At 40.8% G+C, this 19,816-nt stretch overlaps 1 protein-coding gene across 1 annotated transcript in view; it reads left to right on the forward strand.

The window, feature by feature from the left end:
* Window positions 1-19,816, forward strand: part of atg7 (ATG7 autophagy related 7 homolog (S. cerevisiae)) — a 54,201-nt gene that overhangs the window by 18,095 nt on the left and 16,290 nt on the right. Inside the window, exons 17-18 of the mRNA XM_035152966.2 lie at window positions 3,156-3,236; window positions 8,494-8,616. Coding sequence (XP_035008857.2) covers window positions 3,156-3,236; window positions 8,494-8,616 — 204 coding nt within the window. The remainder of the gene's footprint in view (window positions 1-3,155; window positions 3,237-8,493; window positions 8,617-19,816) is intronic.

Raw genomic sequence — 19,816 nt, forward strand, 5'->3', positions numbered from 1 at the left:
CCATGGTTATAAGTCTAAAATGCTAAAACAGTTGCTTTCATTAGCCCCTTTTACACAGCCTTTTCAGAGGTGGTAGTGTGTAACAGGAAGAGCCAGCAAAGCCTCGCTGTTATAAGTCACTCCTTTGATGCCATGATTTCTAAAATCTCACACCATTTGAGCTCAGTATAAATAAGCAAAGGCGACATAACAAGAGATCTTCTTGACGACAGTACAACAGCAGGATCTCTGGATAAAAAAGGCTTTTTTCTTTGCATAAACTTCCCACTGGTGGTTGCTATAGAAATAGAAGCAGTTTTCTCAAGGGAGAACAAAGAGCTCTATACTTGTGCGTGTTTGTGTCTATATGAGGTCCAGATATTACTCATGACGTAGTGGCTTAAATCTGTGCATAGTCACAATATGGGGACTTGGCTCCCTTAATAGCAAATGCCCATAATGTAAATAATTAAATTTCAAGGTTTAGACTGTCAATATTACAATTGTTTTTACATTATTAGATTAAGCACATTGTGTTTGTCTCTTACCGGGTAACTTTTTTTTTTTCTTCTATTTTTACTCTCCAAAATAGACACGGGCCAAGGATAAAGCCCTGTGGCTTCCTACAACCATTTTGAAGTAGATTTGAAGTATTCTGTTGTGGAGAAGATGATTAATTCAACCTGAAAGGTCTAAATTAAACCAGAATTAGCTTTTTTGTGTTTTTGTGTGTCCTTGTGTAGCTATTGTGTTTATCCATTTTTCAAGACAACTTTTTACTAATTTAATTTATAAACACTGTGTCAGAGGCTTTCCCACTGATTCATTAGTTGTTATTAATTTAACAGTCTAATGCAATATGTGTAAATATTTAGTATGAGGTCAGAGATGTGCCTCTTATGTTCCCATGATTGCCAAGGACCCAAAACACAGACAAAAAAAATGCATAACTGAAATAATGATCACATTCTCTGCACTTGGATGGTCAGCGAATAAAGGAAGACCACATCCAACCAAACTGTGCCCTCATGCTTACTGATCGCTGTCATGTACTTATCTCACCACCTTAATTTGCATCATCAGTATTCATCACCCTGGGAATCTGCATTCCTTGCCATTTGCTCAGCACCTCTGCTCCTCATCGTATTTCAGCCAAAATATTTCGGAGAACAATGACATGCAAATAGATGCAGTGTGCGAAGGAAAGGGGATGAGAGAATGATGACTAGAGAGAAATGCAGAGTAAATAATATGCATGAGAGGGTGAATATGTGTTGAGTGTTTTTGTATATTCTGCCAACAACCGCCTCATATCACATCTCACTGCAGCTCAGTGGCTGGAAGCTGCAGCCTGTGTTTTCTGTGGTGCCACAGTGACAACTTGTGGTGACTTATAGAAACTGCATCATGTTTTATTTTGTCATTGAACTGTACATATAAGTTGAGTTAAACTTTTGTTTTGGCACGTGAAAAACATTGGCCCACTGTGGGCCAATCCCGGCCGACAGTGGGTGAAAGGCGGGGTAAACCCTTAATAGGTCGTCATCGTATCCCAGGGCGAGCATATACAGAGACAAACAACCATTCACACTCACATGCAGAGTCTCCAATTATCCTTACCCCAGCCTGTATGTTTTTGGACTGTGGGAGGAAGCCGGAGTACCCAGAGAAAACCCACACATACACGGGGAGAACATGCAAACTCAGGCTGAACCAGGACCAAAAACCAGGAGCCAAACCAGGAACCTCTTACTGTGAGGCGACAGTGCTACCCACTACATCCCGGTGCCTCCCCATTATTTACATGATCTTATCTACAACATCCAGTGATGTAAATAAAAGCAGCACAGTCTTTTATTTCCTTGTATTAATGATAAAGTGTAAAAAAGGAGAACTACGTCTGATTTGTCTGAGAAATTACAGTGAGACAAGCACAGAAGCTGGAGATGCAATATGTTGTTTTTTTCACATACCTGGAGCCCTTTACTACTCAAAAGACTCTCCATGAAGAAGGTGCAGTTTTATGTGGGGCCACTCGTCCATTCAGGTTCATCGCACTTGCCCACGCTCTCCCACTGGTCTGAGTCACTCATTCACTCGCCCCTTCATTTTTTTCATTTATTAACTGGACACGTTTGCTGTTGCAGTTTTCTTATCATATGCATTTTATATCCATACGATCTCTTCAATTCCTCCGTCCGCCTTTTTCATTCCACTGTTTGTCCTAGAATATTTTTAATTGAACTGGTCGTCACACAGATGGGAAAATGTTTAAGATGAGAACAAAAAAATGAAAAAAAGGAGCATAATGAAACAAGCTGTTGTGCAGGTGTTGTAAATTAATATGTTTTGCAAGATGATGCATTATCAGTTACACAGTTTGAGATTTAACGTAATGCAACAGAATAATTAAATAATTCACACCTGGGTGAAAGAAATGTTGCGTAGTTTGCACCAAAAAGCTTTTAATTACCCTTCCCGTTGTGCTTTGTGTGGTGATTGGTTACAAATGATTGATACATTTGTCAGTTTCACCACCAGATAATTATAGTCAGGAAATAACTTCATCTTCTGGTCGACGTGCGTCACCAGAAAACATAATGGGTGAAGCTTTTATTAACCGGAGGATGTGGGGATTTGAGAGGCGGGAAATAAAATGGAATATACTGGTGATGATGAGTGGTGTTTTATCACGTGTTGCAAAAGAGGTTTGTGTGGAATGGGCTCTTTGGTCCAAAATTGAAGTAATTAGCCATAATTACTGAAGCCTTAAATAGGAGGGAAGGCTTTCAGTAGTGAGATGTGATGATAATGTATCACAGAAAAAAGTTTGCAAGTCGCTCTCTGGCACTAGAGGGCGCACTCTGCATGATTTTGAAATGTGAAATACAGAGAAACTCAAAACTGCTCCCTGATTTTTAAATATGTGACTGGATGTTTAGTACCATTCCCCTAAATTATATTTACATTTAGTTTTGTTTCTTTGCCAAAAATACTTTCCCTCACAAATTAGAACTCTTTCTTCTGATTGTTGGCAAGACTTTTTTGTCTTCACGTGATATTAAATGTTCTATGTTTTTTATTTAACATGATTGTGGTTTTGACATGTGTAATTGTTGAGTGTTTCTGCTCCTCTGTCTCACGTCAGTTTTGACGTGTTGATTTCTCCTCCACAGATCCGAGGTTTTCTTGCAAGGTTCGACAACGTCCTGCCTGCCAGCCTGGCCTTCGACAAATGCACCGCCTGTTCACCTACTGTAAGTGGCACGAATAGTAACACAATCATTTACATTGCGTGTTTTCAAATCCATTTTATCAACAAGACAGTGTTTGGAAGGTAAACTTCTATATTAGCATAGTTCTTTTTTACTTTATTAGATTAGATTCTGTTACTGTGAAACACAAAAACACAAATTGTAGCCTTAGCAGAAATGGGGAGATTCCCGTTTCCACATTGTGAGGTTAGTGGAGCTGTGTTGAAATGTTGTTCCTTGAGGAATACTACACACACACACACACACACACACACACACACACACACACACACACACACACACACACACACACACACACACACAGAAGTTGGAAAAACCATATGGTAACAATCAAGCAGCAGTTGCTCATTGATGTCAGTGACTGTCGTATGAGTGAAATTAGCCCCCACTGCTTCAGTGTGTGTGTGTGTGTGTGTGTGTGTGAACATGTACATAAAGATAGGTTTTTGAAGGGTCTATGTTTCCATAATTAGCCAAGTGGGGTGAGAGAAATGGCCTTTTTTCATTTTACCACATTGTCATTGATGTCCACAGCACAAATGGCCAATCAGAACCCCAGGTGGCCCTGCGGTTAGCGGTGTCCAGCATTGTGAATGGTTGGTCTACATACGTATATGAGCAGGGTGGAGGAAGATAAATCCACAACTTAGAAAGGGAGAAAGTTGAAAAAAGGCCGATACTGTGGGGGTGTAAAGAGTGGAAGTTCAGGGCTGAAGAAAGGGTGTTGTGATGAGTGGAGGGCTGGTTCACTCTCTCTTTCTGCCCTGCTCTCAATGCAGTCTTTGTGTCTATAAAGAGGTCATAAAGCCCCAGATCTATCACTTTCATGTGAACACAGAGCAAGAAACCAAGAGGCAGATGGGGGGAGGGAGCTGGCCGACTTGTCCTCTTAAAGTTTGAAGTTTTCTCCACCTACGCTGCTTGTGAAGAAAAAAAGTTTGACGTTCCAGCCCATCTTGAGGTGTCATGTTTCTGCCCGTGTGACTGATGAGATTATTCGCTCGGCACAGAGGGTTCATATGGTTTGATAGGGACAGGGTGAAGCCTGTGTAGTCAAGAACAATGAACAACATGATTCAGGAAAGACGATCCTTAGCTGAGGCAGGGATAAAGGTTATATGGTGAAATCGGTGAATGTGTTTTGATTCAGTTAATTCCGCCCACACATCTTTTTCCCCTTCACTCTGTTTTGCATTTGCTTATCTGTCCGTGTCTTTCTTCTTTTCTATGAGCCGTCTCCTATTTCACTTCTCCCTCTTTCCCTCCATCCCTCAGCTCTGTCTTACCGTCTCTCCCTTCCTGTTCTCCCTCCTACATATCTCTTCTCCTCCCTTTGTATGTCCCTCTGTCCATCTATCAGTCCATCCACTGTAATGTGTGAGTGCCTGTCTTTGTCTTGTGTGTATGTGTGTGCGTGTGCGTGTCTGTCTGTGTGTACTCCTGCTGCAGTCAGCTGTGTGCTGCCAGGTCACTATGGAAACAAAACAATTCAGCCCCTGTCTGGGCTGGAACAGTTCCTGTAGAGTTGGGGCTTTTCACTCCGCTTGTGTGTGTGTGTGTGTGTGTGTGTGTGTGTGTGTGTGTGTGTGTGTGTGTGTGTGTATGTGTGTTTCCTAACTCTTTCTGGGGCTACACGCCAGAGAGTAAATCACAGCTGACGTGGCTTCGTATAAAACCATGCCAGACACCTCTTACTACAACTACTTGTAACACTACAAATATGCTACCACTATTTATAGCAAGAATAGGATTATATATGTTGTGTGAAGACACTGAACTGGTCACTAATGCTGCTTACAGTGTTGTTCTATAAAACCATTTGAACAAAGTAGAAGATTAAAATCAGATTCTGAGTACAGGTAACTTTTTGATGTATTTTGTGGACGTACACATCATTTATCACCTTTCTAGGGAACTTATAATAATATGTGATTGTTACAGGATTTGTATCATTACACTGAGCCACAGGAGATTAAGTTGAAATAATATTTGGTCTAGTGATCAGAAAAGATTAAGAACAAAATGCTTGTAGTTTATCAAATGGGAGCTTTTGCTACTTTTCTCTCTGTTCTAAAATTTCTTTGAGTTACAGATTGTTAGTCAGGTCAAGCCTTTTTAAAGAGCTCACCTCAGGCTGTGGGAATAATCGTTATCAGTAATGCCTTTGACTTTGAAACCAGCAGTTAATTTCACATTTTAGAATAAAACCATTTCTTTTTCTTTTCCTGTAAATGACACATTCTTATGAGTTTTCCTTCCTGTGCAGTGAGCTGTTCCTCTGAAATTCCAAAAGACTGTTGAGGTTAATCAATGAATCAGACTTGGTATGTTGTTAAATGCAAGTGTCTAACCTGGTGCGACGACCACACATATTAATAGAGGAAGTCAAAGCCACTGAGTCACCAGGAATTGTTTACTCACCCTATGCAGTATACAATAAACTTCACATCATGGCAAAACCACAAACTTTTACCTTTTTAAGCATTTTATTCATAGTTGTGTACGAGTCAAGAAACATTCACTTCTGTTAAACATTACCTGTGTTTTGAAATCCATCCTTGAGACCACCAGCAGTAACACTACATCTATTACTATTGTTTGTATATTTATAGCTGAAGTTAAAGCCCCTGTTAGCCACCAGGACCACCCCATGTATGTTTAATATGTTGAAGCTATGCTACACTCAACCACAGCCTGTGGTGAGGGACACTGTCAGTTAATATCTTCAGTATGAATCCACAAACGACTTCAAAAAGAAAACATTGCCACTGTGAAATCAAGTGAGAGGGGAGACATTTATGTGGCTTCTTTAGGAAGGAAGCTACAGATGTGTAAAATCCAGATGTTGCAACTCTGTATCAAGGCTGTTGCAGTAAACTGGTATCAACGATAATCATGGTATTTAAAAATGGCCTTCAGAGAGCACATACCTCCCCCAAGGCCCAGCAGTCCCCTTATGGAACCACATTTAAATCCACTAGATCCAGATTTTTATTTGGATCTTCACAAAATCGCACAGACTCAGAAAAATCAATCCTACCTGGGTCCGCCCCCTGATCCTGATCCGCACCATGATTTCTTTGGGTCACGCTTCAACCCTCCACAAAATTTCATTGAAATAGTTTTTGTAATTTTTTTCTTAATCCTGCTTACATACAAAAACAGATGAAAACACAAACTCCTTGGCAGAGGAAAGTATTGATATCATACTAATGATAATATAGTTAGATTCTCCACACTTCAGCTGGGCTCAAAATGAAAATTTCGTGGCATCGTTAACCAGCATGACAGTGACACGGCGGTGACTCCCCATCTGTCTCTCCATTCTCCTATTTATATTCCTTTAGTCTTTTCGGGTCCACCAATCAAAAAAATCAAAATAGTTTTCCATAAAAGTATTTTAAATTGTGAATATTGAACACTGTACCTATTTCAAGACGTATTTGTTCTTTGGGTATGTTTTTAAAAAGAAAAAATTTTGCAGCCTATAAATCTCATCCCAGGTGGGTTTTGTGAAAACAGCGAGTGCACCTATAGCGAAAAGCTGATGACAAACCTCTGCCTGTCGTAGCACGCACAGTTTTTGGCTTCGTCAGTCGTTCTCTCTTGAAGCAGGTGTTTGCCCTTTTGCCACGATCGTAAATAACGTATTATCTGGAGTGTAATTAATCTGCCAGAAAACACACATTAAACACAGTTCAAGATGATTTGCTTGATAGCTTTATTACTTTAATTGAATTTTCTTTACAGACAACATAATCATTTGCTTGTTGTTTTTTAATTCTGATAAAGTGTGTTTGATTGCTGTCTGTCACCAGAATGTGATCACTGCTGAAAACCATTAGCACTTGCTAAACACTGCGAAGTTCATCAGCTAACATCAGAGCAAAGTTTGAATGAACCAGCTGTTAGATGCTTCTCTCCTCTGGTGTAAGCGTTCCCGACCATTTGAAGAAAATTCAGTGTAAACTCTAAAAGGAAGTAAAAGTATCATCAAACACATGTTTTTTTTTACTTTTGTTGTCGGTAAACTTTTTCTGTCATTGGTCACAACCACATCTGCTCTGAATTGCCCATAGTTTTCAATGTTCCTCATGGTCTTGTATGTCTTCTATTGAAATGGACATGGGTGAATGGTTTAAGTGTGTTTTGTGTGTCTGTGTGCATTGCTTGGACTGACTTTATTAATGTTATCACAAGATCATCACAGTTATCAGGTTTCTGTGCCATGAGCAGCTATATTCCAACAGAGTGGGTTCTGGCTGCTGGCGTCTCATGTAACAGATCCCGTAGAATCAAAGAAATAAAAGTGAGGGAAGGAAAGAAAAGAAAGGTTGAAAAGATGAACAAGGGACACGTCAGTGTGTATTGTGTGCGGTGTGTCTGGCTCCGAGACTAGACGCCAGGTCAGTCTGCGAACACACACGCGCGAGCAGTAGTGCACACAGTGTGTGTGTTGATGTCTCAGGCAGAGGTAACCCTACACCTGCAGAGGAGTTTCTGTGGGCGTCCATGATGGGCTCGGCCAAGCTTAGGAAGGTAGTCAAGAGGGCAGAGGATGTGTGTGCGTCTTAGTGTGTTGTGCAAAGAAGATGTGTGAATTTTGAAATGGTAGCAGATCAAAGTAAACCTGCATCATGATCACAGGGGTGTTGAGGTGCGTTGCTGCCGAGGCCCAGAGCGACGAAAGTGCATTTTTATTTGAGTCTGTTAGATTATTGTTATTATTATTATAATTATTATTATCTGCTTTTGAGATAAAGTTCACCTTCTGAGATGAAACATTTTATTCTTTTGACCTGGTTTTGAGTTTCTACTTTCTACACCTGAACAAATGTAAAGGCATTTGAAAGGGGCATCATCTCTCTTGCCACCATTTTTGCATTTCCTTTACCAGATTATTTGAAAATTTCTTTAGGGAAATTATATCTATATTTCAGGCATCATGCTTTTACTATTCAAACTTACTGTCGTGGGAATTTATAGTTTGGTGATACAGCAACACGTACAAAGGACCCACAAAAGTAATGAACTATTGTAAAAAGTGTAAAACCAGGCTCCACAGTATGATAGTAAAAGTATAGATGGTAATATAGATATTAATGTAATATAGTAATAAAGAGGGTAGCCTATATTTAGGAGTCAGAATGGGTTTTGTTGTTATCCTTTGCAAAATACATTAAATTTCATGTTAAATAACCTATTGTTGTTCTTTGTTCATGTTTCCTTTTTCGTCTAGGTCCTGGATCACTATGAGAGGGAAGGTTTTAACTTCCTGTCCAAGGTTTTTAATTCTTCCCACTCTTTCCTGGAAGACCTGACAGGGCTGACATTGTTGCACCAGGAGACGCAGGCAGCCGAGGTAAATTCCTCCCTCATGTACACCTGCGCTAACAAGTATCAACATGCACATGAAACCTGCTGCACAGTGTCAGCACATACATGGATGAAAACACAATGTCACAGTCAGCGCGCACACAAAACATCACTGTTTAGTGGAGAGTCAGTGTATGTTTGTATTTTGTGTAGTGTGTGTGTATTTATCTCAACCCAGTTTTATAAGATAAAATCACTTATATTATTTGGTCTTTTTTTCATTTTCTGGGTAAAGAGAAACTCTGTAATCAGGCAACAATGACGTCTGATCGGGAGTCTGTGCTTGAGGTAATGCAGGACCTCAGAGTAGTTTGCCCACTTCCTGGAGAGTCAAGGGAAAGGGTTTGACATGTTTAAATTCAGGTCACCAGATTGTCTGCACCTGCAACCAAAAGACCTACAGCTGGAGTTCAAGTAAGCCATGGAGAAGTATATATTATATTTGTCGTAGTAGCTGTACCGTAGGATGTGGTAAGGTATTATACAGTTGTAGATGTATATCGTAAAAGTATAAACAAATACCACGTATAAGGTGCCCCCTGCTAATATTTTAATATTAAAAACAATTTTAATGACAAATAATCACCTGAACAATTTACACAGCTCGTTCTGTCTGTTGTCAATCTCATCTTCTTCTGCCCCGAGCTAGCACCCACAACAATATTGTTCTTGCTCTCCTTCTCTCTCTCTCTCTTCATCAGCTACAGCTTTCCCTCCCTGCCCCTAGTCTCGAAATGTGAAGCATCAAAACTAAAAGCACCTTCTCCATGTTTAGTTTCGCCAAGGTCCTGCCTTGTCACCAATTTTGTGGTTTTCAAGGAGAAAATCTTTAAGCGCTGCTTATCAGTAGGGATTGTCTGTGGTTTTATGATCTAAGGATTTCATCTCTGCTTTTTGCTGATGATGTAGTTCTATAAGCTCCATAGGTCTGTGACCTCTTGGGCACACTGGGGAAGCTGTTTACAACGAAGTGTGAGGCCATTGTACTCTAAGAAATTGGGTAGATTACTCTCATATTCAAGTCGTTTTCAAGTATCTTGGGGTCTTGTTCACAAGTGAGGGTAGGATGGAGCACATTCTGGATTTCCAAATGAAAATAGCTGAGTGGAAAAGTTGTAAATATAAAAAAAACACTTGAAATACTGAAAACAGGTTTGCTTGGCTGAGGTGGAAAGGTAGGTCAAGTAAAAGACAACAAAACAAAGTGCAACGAAAACAGACTTAACAGGTAACTTTCAACGTAAGAGGCACGTGACCTAAAGGGAATTTGAGCCACCAGTTGTTAATCTTGAGGAACCGACTCCTAAAAATGTCTAGTAGCTGTAGATGGAAACATGCATTAATTCATATCTTCATTTCTCAAAGTGTGGTTTAAAGTTGTGCTACTCTAGGGTGGAAACCCTTGTGGCAGCTGGCATTACTCAACATTTTCAGTTTGGCCATTTGGAAGGAATATTAACACGTTTGATTTTGGACGTGATTGGACACCACATCTTCCAAACTAGTTCTGACAGTGCACAAACCAGCCCTGTGACTGCTGGAACCGTGACTTGTAGCGGAAGGGGGCAAAAATGGCCAGATATACCTTACCATGGTCCTGCAGGAGCTGTGTAAGATTTATGACCTTGTGAAATCCATAAAAAAATTCCTTATATGGTTTAAAGTCAACTTTGTTCGCCTCTGGAAACTATGGTTTCTCTCAAAGTATTTCATTACCAGGAGTTTTCTAATTATATGTTTAACGGGAGATACACTGTTTTAAATCAAAGGGAGGGACATTTTCTGCTGTAACCCTCTGATTATTGTGTTGCCATAGCACCTCACAATTGTTTTCTGTGGAACAAGTGGCACAAATTTCCAATAAACATCCAATATAGTGGTGGAATATGGGTGGTTTTCCTCAAGACTCCCCTCTGACATGAGGCAGAGGGAGTGGAGGAGAAACAGAAAATGTGTGTGTGTGTGGGTGTGTGTGTGTGTGTGTGGGGTGGTGGGGGTTGGGTCTGGTCCTGTCGAGCTGTGGGAAAATCCCACGTACTTTCTCCCCAAATGCTACTCATAACACACAGATGGAGGAGGGGAAAAGTGAAAGGCATGGAACCAAGAGGCATATGAGGAGGGGAAAGGATTGCAGATAAGAGAAACAGACAAGAAGAAAGAAGGGGGGATAAGAAAAAGCCAGTGAAGATAAAAAAAGAATTCAGCTTTTTTATGTTTTCCCTCCATCTTCTCTTCTTCTATCTTTCTCCCTCAATAAGGCCTGCTTCATTTCCTCTTAGTCCCATTGCGTCCTGCTATCAGTCCCATCTCGTTCCAAATCATTCAATCCTTCGCTCACAATCGTTCCTTCCCCTGATAGATACAGTAGATATGTTTAGTCCACAAGCAATTCGTAAAGGCGTTGCCAAGGAGTACCCTGAAGTCCAACGTGTATATGATGATAGCACAGTTCCATGGGGCGTCCCAATATACTCACTCTATGTTCAGACATACAGCTCTCTAGCCTCACAAACTACGGTCTGCCAGTCAGGTATAACTCATGATCACATCCTGCACATCCTCCTGTTTATCCTAAGCAGTCTGGGCTTAGTAGGGTTGAAGAATACCATTCTGTTGGGTCTGTCGAGCATGTTCATTATTGGGCCATCCATAATCAAACTGCAGGTTGATAGTGTGCTATAGGACCAAACCTCTCTATGACCTTGGTACCACCACAATGCTTTCCCTGGCACAGGAACTGTCTTGACATGTAGACTCAAAGGTGCTGGGGTACTCCACATAGCTGGCCTGAACAAATCTTTAGCATGCAGGGACTGATGCCATCCAATTACTCAGGCAGCCTTGCCCTGATGAAGTCTCTTCTGCTCTCTCTTCACCTGAAGGTGAAATCCAGCCTAGGGATTGCAGGATGTAGGAGGCTCTGCAGTGGGTATTCTTGGGGGGGGGGATGTGAATGAGTACGTCGCGGGTGTTAATGGGGGGGTGTCCAGCCCCCACTCCCTCCGATGAAATGTGTTAAAGAGTCTGACGTTGGTCCCTTTCTCCTCAATCAGAAGATGGAGAGATTGTTTTGATTGCTCAGCCCACTAGCGCCAGAAGTCTTAGCGCCTGTTTCCTGTACACAGATTAGCTATTCTGAAAACTACTGCTCTTGGAGGACGTCCCTTCAAATTTTTTTTTCTCTCCCTATTCCAGGAAGGGACAGAAGTTATTCCCTTCGCTTGTGAAAGCATATTATTACTTATTTCATGGGATCCCACTAGAAACAGGCTTGTGGCTTTTTGTGGGTCTTGACCCATATTTTAAGAAGAACCATCCTGAAATAATGATAATTCTCAATGTAAAAATTAGAGGTTTAAGGAGCCCTTGTTGGATACCTTTTTATGTGTAATTATTGGACTTGTACACAGCTATGAGTCATCATTGGATGATGGATATCCCTTTCAGGGGACCTTTTAACGACTTATTGCTTTGAGAAAGTTTCTTCTTCTTCTTATGCCTTAGCATTCCCTGAGGAAAATAGGCCGTCAACGAACACCCTCCATCCTCTCCGGTCTTGTACCCTAACCCTAACTCTTTGAGGAGGTTAGAGTTTACTTAAATTGTATAACGAGACGTTAGACTTTCGGTCTGTGATTAGAAACGCTGCAGCATTGGTACTGAATTACAAAATGTCCAGGATTACGTTTTGTATTCAGCAGTTTCTGGTGTCCTTTTTGGGTTTCTGTCTTTATTTTTATCATAAGTTGTTATTTTTACAAAGTTCCTTTCTTTTGCATGGTGCTGAATTTGTCACAGGCCATGTGTGTCCGTGTATGTTTTTGCTCGTGCAAGTTTGTGTAACCATTCTAAACTATAATCTACGTCACCAGATAGCAGTACTATGTACTTAAAGCCTATTTTGGGCAAGTTTGTAACCTGAGAACTACTTTTTATGCGGTCACCACAGGGTTTTTGGGGGAGTTCAAGTTCGGTAAAAGTTTAGACTCTGTGTGTGCATGTGTGTTTGTGTGCAAGCGTCTGGGTGTGCGTGTGTGCACACGCAAGAATCATGGTGAATGGCTTCTTTGTGTGTTTTTTGAACTTTGTTGAACATTTGTTTTAGTTTAGTACACAGGCTGTATCTGCAGCCTCATGAGGCTATTTTTTGGCAGTTCTTGAATATTTATGGAATTATCTGTTCTTGAATTTTTCCTCTACAATTTGGTATAGTCAGTTTCCCTTGTGCACTTGTTACTGCTCAACTATTTGTGTGAAGAAAGTTTAGGTTCTCATTATACTTAACAGAAGCATTTTTCAGTTTGTGTAACAGTGCCTGAGATCTCCTTACCAACTGGACCAATCTTTCTATCTTTCTGACAAACACAAATGCAAACTTCATTCATTAACCAGCCAGTGTGGCTAAGGTATGAAAGTGGGAAGGGTTTGAACATCTATCTCTCTTGGCATATCAGTCTGTGTCTTCTACATGTATGACACCTCTTTTTCACCCAGAGATATTTGTTTTTCTACCATCCTAGGCTGGGAGGTGAATAAGTTTAACCCATGACGTCTAAAGAAGGTGTTAAAAATTGTAAATTAAGTCACGTTTCAATTCATAATCATTCTGCTTAACATTTTAACATTTTGAACCAGGTAACTGTGTCGTACAGTGTAGATGCATGTTAGCATGTCAGAACAGGGCATTGGCCTTCCTGTTACCTCATCTGTAGAGGGCTGGGTCGGACAAATCAACGTACGCACACACACACAGAGACTGAAAGGAAATGAGTGTCTGTACAGGATGCTGTACCTCTCCTCTGACGCCCACCCACTGTCTTTGGCTGGGCAGATTACGTTAAGACTATATAAAAATTGTGTGTATTCATTCACGATGGCATGCATGCAGGGATCAGGCTAATCCATTTTATGTAAGAAGACACAGAACAAACTATTTGGACTCTCTACCCACATCTAATGTGATCCCTATTGCTTTAGCAGTCTAGTCATGTGTAGTATGGAATTATACATTGTAAAATGATACATTATATCCTGTAGCATATCATTTTCTAATTACCTTAAGGTAAGATTTATTTGTGGTTCTGTAGTTTCTCACATTAAATGATTAACTTAATCATTGTTCGACCCAAATTCTTTTAGTGAGAAAGATTAAGTTGTTAAAATCCTATTTCAGCTTATAGAGAAATGCTTTATTTCTGTCATTTAATTAAACGTACGTAACTTGGATTAAATAACCTAATTCATTAGATAAGCGAAACTGAAAAAAGACATGTGAACACTGTATTTTCCAGGGCTACTGTACTTGCTTCTACGCAAAGGAAACCCGTGATAATTGGTCATGCTCTATCTTCCATACATCGTCATTTACAGTAAGCGATGTTGCTTGCTAGCGTGTTTTTGTGTTTTCCCATTAATCTCTCTGACTGTTCTGCCCCAGAGGATGTGTGACCCTCTCAGTACAAAGGGTCTTTCTGCAGAGTTCATGCTTCACTCCCTTCCCACCTACTCAAACTGGCACAGCCAGTAAGTCACAAGACGGAGACGAGTGCGTTGAACTCGGAGAAGAAAGTGTCACTTGTCAGACTCTCCTTTTTTGGTTGGATCTTGTGACATGGATTTTGATCGGCCTCATTTGAATACAGTGACAGCTCCTCCACTTGAACGAGGGTTTTCATAACAATTTGACAGGAAGGGTTTATGTGGGGGAAACGGTGCCGCACTTGATATGACGACGTCTCGTAGGATTTAGTAGAGGGCCGGTTAACACAGTGTATATTTTGGATTTATGTTGTGCAAAAACACTTGAGAGGGTGTAACCTGTGCTTTTGTAACATCATCCCCTCCGTGTTGTATTTTGAAGTAAAAACATTGTGAAATTACCTCCATCCCGACATGATAATATGGAACCTTCCTGGAAGTTGAAACTTGAGGGTCTCCTCGGGGTCTGAGGCCCCTGACTGGGGAGCCATTTCTCTTTTAAGCTGACACTTCAGATTTCCATGGTGACTTATTGTGAGTCAGTGTCCTGCTCACGTGCATTTGGGAGAATTGAACACACTTTAGCTCATTCAGATGGAGATTCATCGCTCCACAGTTTACCAGCTTAATTATTTAGTTTTTAAAAGATGAACCACACTTTATTTCGAACCAAGATAACCTGACACTTTTCTCTTTTGACGTGATTACAGTACATCAGTAAAAATATAGACACCTGTGTTTCTACAGATGTGCCCCTCGGCTTCTCTGTTGTAAGTCTATCATCAGATGCCACTAATAATCACCCTGACTCATGCTACTGCCCCAGAGGAACCGAGGTTTCCCAACCATCCCCGCTCTGCTCTGCGCTTCTCTATGTAAAACAGCGCGCTGACGATAAAGTTGATTTAGTTATGTTGGCCCATGACCCAACAGCTTGGAAAACATACAAGTGGGAGCATGTGCGCACACAGTCACACAAGCTCTCTCCCCTCACAAGACACGCACACACATTGACTCCTGGAGCGTCAGAGGGCCCCAAGTATGTCAGAGCTTTATCCAAACACAGCTACGGTTGCTACATGCTACGATTATTACCAGATGGACTCAGGGAAAACATATTAAACCTGCTTTTTCATTAGCACACCGCACACCCGCCTGCGAGGGGGGGGGAGAGGGAGAGAGAGAGAGAGAGGGAGGGAGAGGGGGAGAGAGAGGAGAGAGAGAGAGAGAGAGAGAGAGAGAGAGAGAGAGAGAGAGAGAGAGAGAGAGAGAGAGAGAGAGAGAGATCCAAACGTGTGCTTAATTTCAGATTTTAAATTGAGCATGACTGACTGTTTGTCCCTCATGGTTCAGGTTGTACATTTCCATTCATTTCACCATGAAATGACAAATTATTTTTCTTGTTGCTATGTTGTCAAAACACGTGTTTTACGTCTGTTCATGTCAAAGTCCCAGCCTTGTTTTTAATGGAGTTTCTGTTCAATGTGATCAAGACAACCCTCCGAATAAAACCGACAGTCTCAAGTGGAGCTTCAAGCTGATTAACTGATCTGTCAAATGATAACAGCTGAAAACCTTCTGAGATTTGAGCTGTTAAAACAAATCAAGTCACATGAAGATGTCACCTCAGCATCTGGGCAATTCAGATGGACTTGACTATTTCCTCACCATTTACAGACAAAATTATAATGGCACTCAGTGGGCGTATACCTCTGCCAAGGCCACATTTAAATTCACTAGATCCCGATTTTGATTTGGATCTGCATCACACTCAGTCTCCTAATGAGGTCTGCTTTTTCTCATCATGATCCAGGAATTATCCTGTGAGCGATCAATGGAAATGTCGAAGAACACCCTATCTCACGATGTTAAACAAGTGAAAACTTTCCTGGATCTGCACTAGAATTTAAAGTTCTCTCCTGACCTGACATATCACATCCTTCCGCCAAGTTTCATGGTAATCCGTCCAGTAGTTTTGGAATAATCCTGCTAACTAACAAACAAATAAACACAGACGAAAAACGTAACCTTTTTGGCGGAGGTAAATATACAGGTACATGGGATTAAAACACGCCCCTCCCCTACACCATCTTTTCTTTCTGTGTAAATGAGGTTCATGGAAAAGCTGAGTGATCTTCAAGGATAAAGTTCTGACTCATTTCAACTTAAATTCTTGATTCTCTGTCTCGCTTACGTCTCAGATCATGATCCCTCTAACATCTCGTTCCAAGCAGAAACACAAACCGCAGAAGAAATTAACAGCTCCACACCAGTTCTTAGAAGCATTTAATTGATTTATGGTGAGTGTTAGGGTGCAACGTTGTGAGGAGAGAGGGCGTTTTTTCCATTCAGTGCACCACAGATTAACCAGCAGCTTCTTGGTATGAAATTTGGTCTTAATTAGAGGTAAAATAGAGGCGATGTTCAGAGAATGTTACATCAGTAAGGTTAGTTGGGTTTAGTTTGTGTTTGTTGGTGAGTGCAGGGATTTCAATGAATGAACCCAAGTAAATAGTAATTCATTATTCATTTTTCAACATGTTGAATTGAATTAATCATTACCTATTTTTGTCAAAAATTACACAGCTGTTGACAAGAAACTTCATAGGAAAGTACTAGGAAAATATTCTGACGTTACAGACTCATAAGAATATTTAATATTATCTTTTCCCTGCGCAGCCTCACGTTCTTCTTGCGTGGTTTTTATTTCCATATATTAATAACAACAGTGCACATTACAGTACATGCACATACATGCTCGTGTCATCATGTTTCATAGCCCCAAAGCATATGTATATTTATGTTCCGTATGTATGCCGGCCATGCCTGCTTGATATCTACTGCACTGCTAATTATAAATGCATGCTGGACTTGAAGGGATGCATGTCAGCAATGTACAGACACATCGCCCCTCACCTCCTATCCTTCCCTCCCTCACATACACGCTCCACACTAAACATAGTGAGTCTAAATCTCTCGTCTTTACAGGCTAAATTCAGAAGCTTTGTGCTAGTCAGTGGCTTGACTTCTAACCTCACTTCCTAACCCTCCGCTGAGTGTTTGAAGGTGATTTTCTCTTGTGCATGTTCAGTTTAACAGATTCATGTGCATAATTCTGTTCCTGCAAACTGTTGTGACGGCATCTGGAGTCTTTAGATTTGAACTTAATTCTCCTGGTGTCTTAAATTATTCAACATTTCCTTTAAATCTTAGCAGAAAATGTATGTATATATTTTGTTGTTGTTAGTTGGGCACTCTAAGGGCGGTCTGTAGCGTGTGATTCTGCAGCCACTACACTAAGTTAGCCATATACTAATTATACATTTTTCCACGTTTTATGAGCTTTTTTACTTTTCTTATTCTGCTGCCAACTGTTACGAGGGCATTTCTTCATCAGTTGTGCGTGTATGTGAGATCACTTCAGTCCAGCTTCTGTTCCGAGTCATATTTTTCAGTGTGTAAACAATTCTTTCCCTGGTGGACTGACGTCAGAGGGAGCAATGGCACAGGCATGCAAACAAAAACAAAATAAATACTATAAAAAAGGACGAAAGTGGAAAACAAGCTGAAGACGGAGAGACAAAGTGCCAGTTTAATTCTTTCTTTCATTTTTTAGCTTTATTATTTCATGCAGGCAAATGTAAAATATAAATCAAAACATGTTAAAGGGTTGTAATTAGCCTGGACCTCAGCCTAACTGAAGAATAGAGAACAGAGCAGATATTCTTTCTTTAACGTATGGATCCAAAAAAGCTTCCTTCTCTGCATCCAGACGCCATGTTGAATACCAGACATTCTGTGTCAGGGCAGCTACTCACTCAGGACTGAGGTCAGGTGGCACAGCTACAGTATGTCATCATCACCCCCCCACCCCCCCACCCCACCCCCACTATTTCTGTTTCTGTAGCTGAGGTAATGTGAGTCTCGGAGCTGGCATCGCTGCTCAGTGTTTCCCTTATTACAGGCTGCTATCTTCAGCAAAATACCACTTAAATATCAATACCCAAGATGCATCCAGTGCATATTTTAAAAAAGTACAAATATCTACATATCTATTCAGTGATGCATCTTCTTGTTTTGTTGAATTTGTCTCCACACTAAATTAAAAATATTCCGACTTTCATATGTGCGTTTCCATCAGCAATTGGTTGATTCTTGGCGAATTACACAAAAACTACTGGACGGATTACCACATAAATTGGTGGTAGATTGAACAATGGGTCAGCGAAGAACCCATTTACTTTTGGGGCAGATTCCAGACTGGATTGCATTTTTCAACATTTTCCTTGATTTCTCAGAGAATATTTTATGAATCTTAATGAAAGAAAATCCGACAATTTGCCCGAGATCCAGATAAAAATCAGGATCTAGTGAATTTAAAAGTGGTTTCATAAAGACTGTTGGGCCTGGGTGGAGGTACACACTCCACTGAGTGACATCTAGAATCTATATGTGTTTTGTATCATTTATATTTAGAGCTTTTTCTTTAGACTTGTTAATACGATACCTACATAACTAAGATAAGACAGATTCGGGGAGCAGGGAGAAGAATAGCAGGTGAGGGAATCCAAAAGTCTTTGGCGAGCACATTACTCCACTCTACTGGGATGCTGCTTTGGTGGGCTGTATGTTATTAATACACTGGTACACATGCAGGGCTGGAGCCGGTGAAGAGGTGTTCTGTATGTGTGGGGGCAAAGGGGACGCATGGCCTCCAGGACAGCTGTCGCACATCTTTGAGTCTAAAAGAACCCCCATACAGAATTACCAATCATCAATCATAGGGGAGTTATTTTCATAAGTCATAAACTGGACCTGCAAAGCCGACTTTTCCTTCACTATGTGGGAAAACTTACATCGACCCAGCTCCCATACATGGCTTCTCCTCCCCCGGCGCCACTCAGTCCAGAGTGATGCCTTCTTCTGGCCTGGCAGCTGGCTGCATGCACAGACAGACAGAAAGACAGACGGACAGATGACTGGGTTTGAGACGGACTGAGTAGTAGTCTGTCGTCCCTGTTTAGCGCCTACTCCTCTTCCTCTTCGGTAGCTTTTAAGGACTATTTCTGTACCCGTGTCTGCATCGACCTATTCAAATAGACTTTCACTTCCGAAAGCTCCACACCAGCCGCCCCCTACACGCACTGACATAGCACAGAGATATTGTTTCTACGCTTGTCATCTCAAGTTTGTAGTTCAATACGAAAATGCATTTTAATATATATATATACATCACGATTTCAAAGACAAAAAACACATTTTTATGATAACATTAAATATGCTTTATCTCCATGTTTGCTTTTTGCCATTTTTTCCGATTAAAATTTTCGTATTCCCTCATTTTACTAAAAGAGGCCTTTTGAATGGCTCATGGACATTCCACACTTAATATATTTCTTATAGTTTGACATATGTTTGTGGTTTTCACAAATCCTCAGAGCTTGTGGACATAACTTTATGAATGTTTTCTGCTCCCACTTTCCTGTTTGTGTTGGTGTTTACCGGCTTCCCTTTTATGTACACAAGCTAAAGTATGGTTTAAAAACCCTGTGTGTACGTAGTAGCATTTCCAGCTGCTACACACTCACTTGAGAAGCATTTTCACGAGGCTTATCTGAAGTGTTTATTCTTCTGTTCCCGGTTTGGCAAACCTTTGATACAGAAAAACTCTGCAGCTGCATCAAAGGCAGAGATAAGAGCTGGCCCTC

The sequence above is a fragment of the Hippoglossus stenolepis genome, chromosome 3 (assembly GCF_022539355.2).
Source record: "Hippoglossus stenolepis isolate QCI-W04-F060 chromosome 3, HSTE1.2, whole genome shotgun sequence".
NCBI classification, from domain to species: Eukaryota; Metazoa; Chordata; class Actinopteri; order Pleuronectiformes; family Pleuronectidae; genus Hippoglossus; species Hippoglossus stenolepis.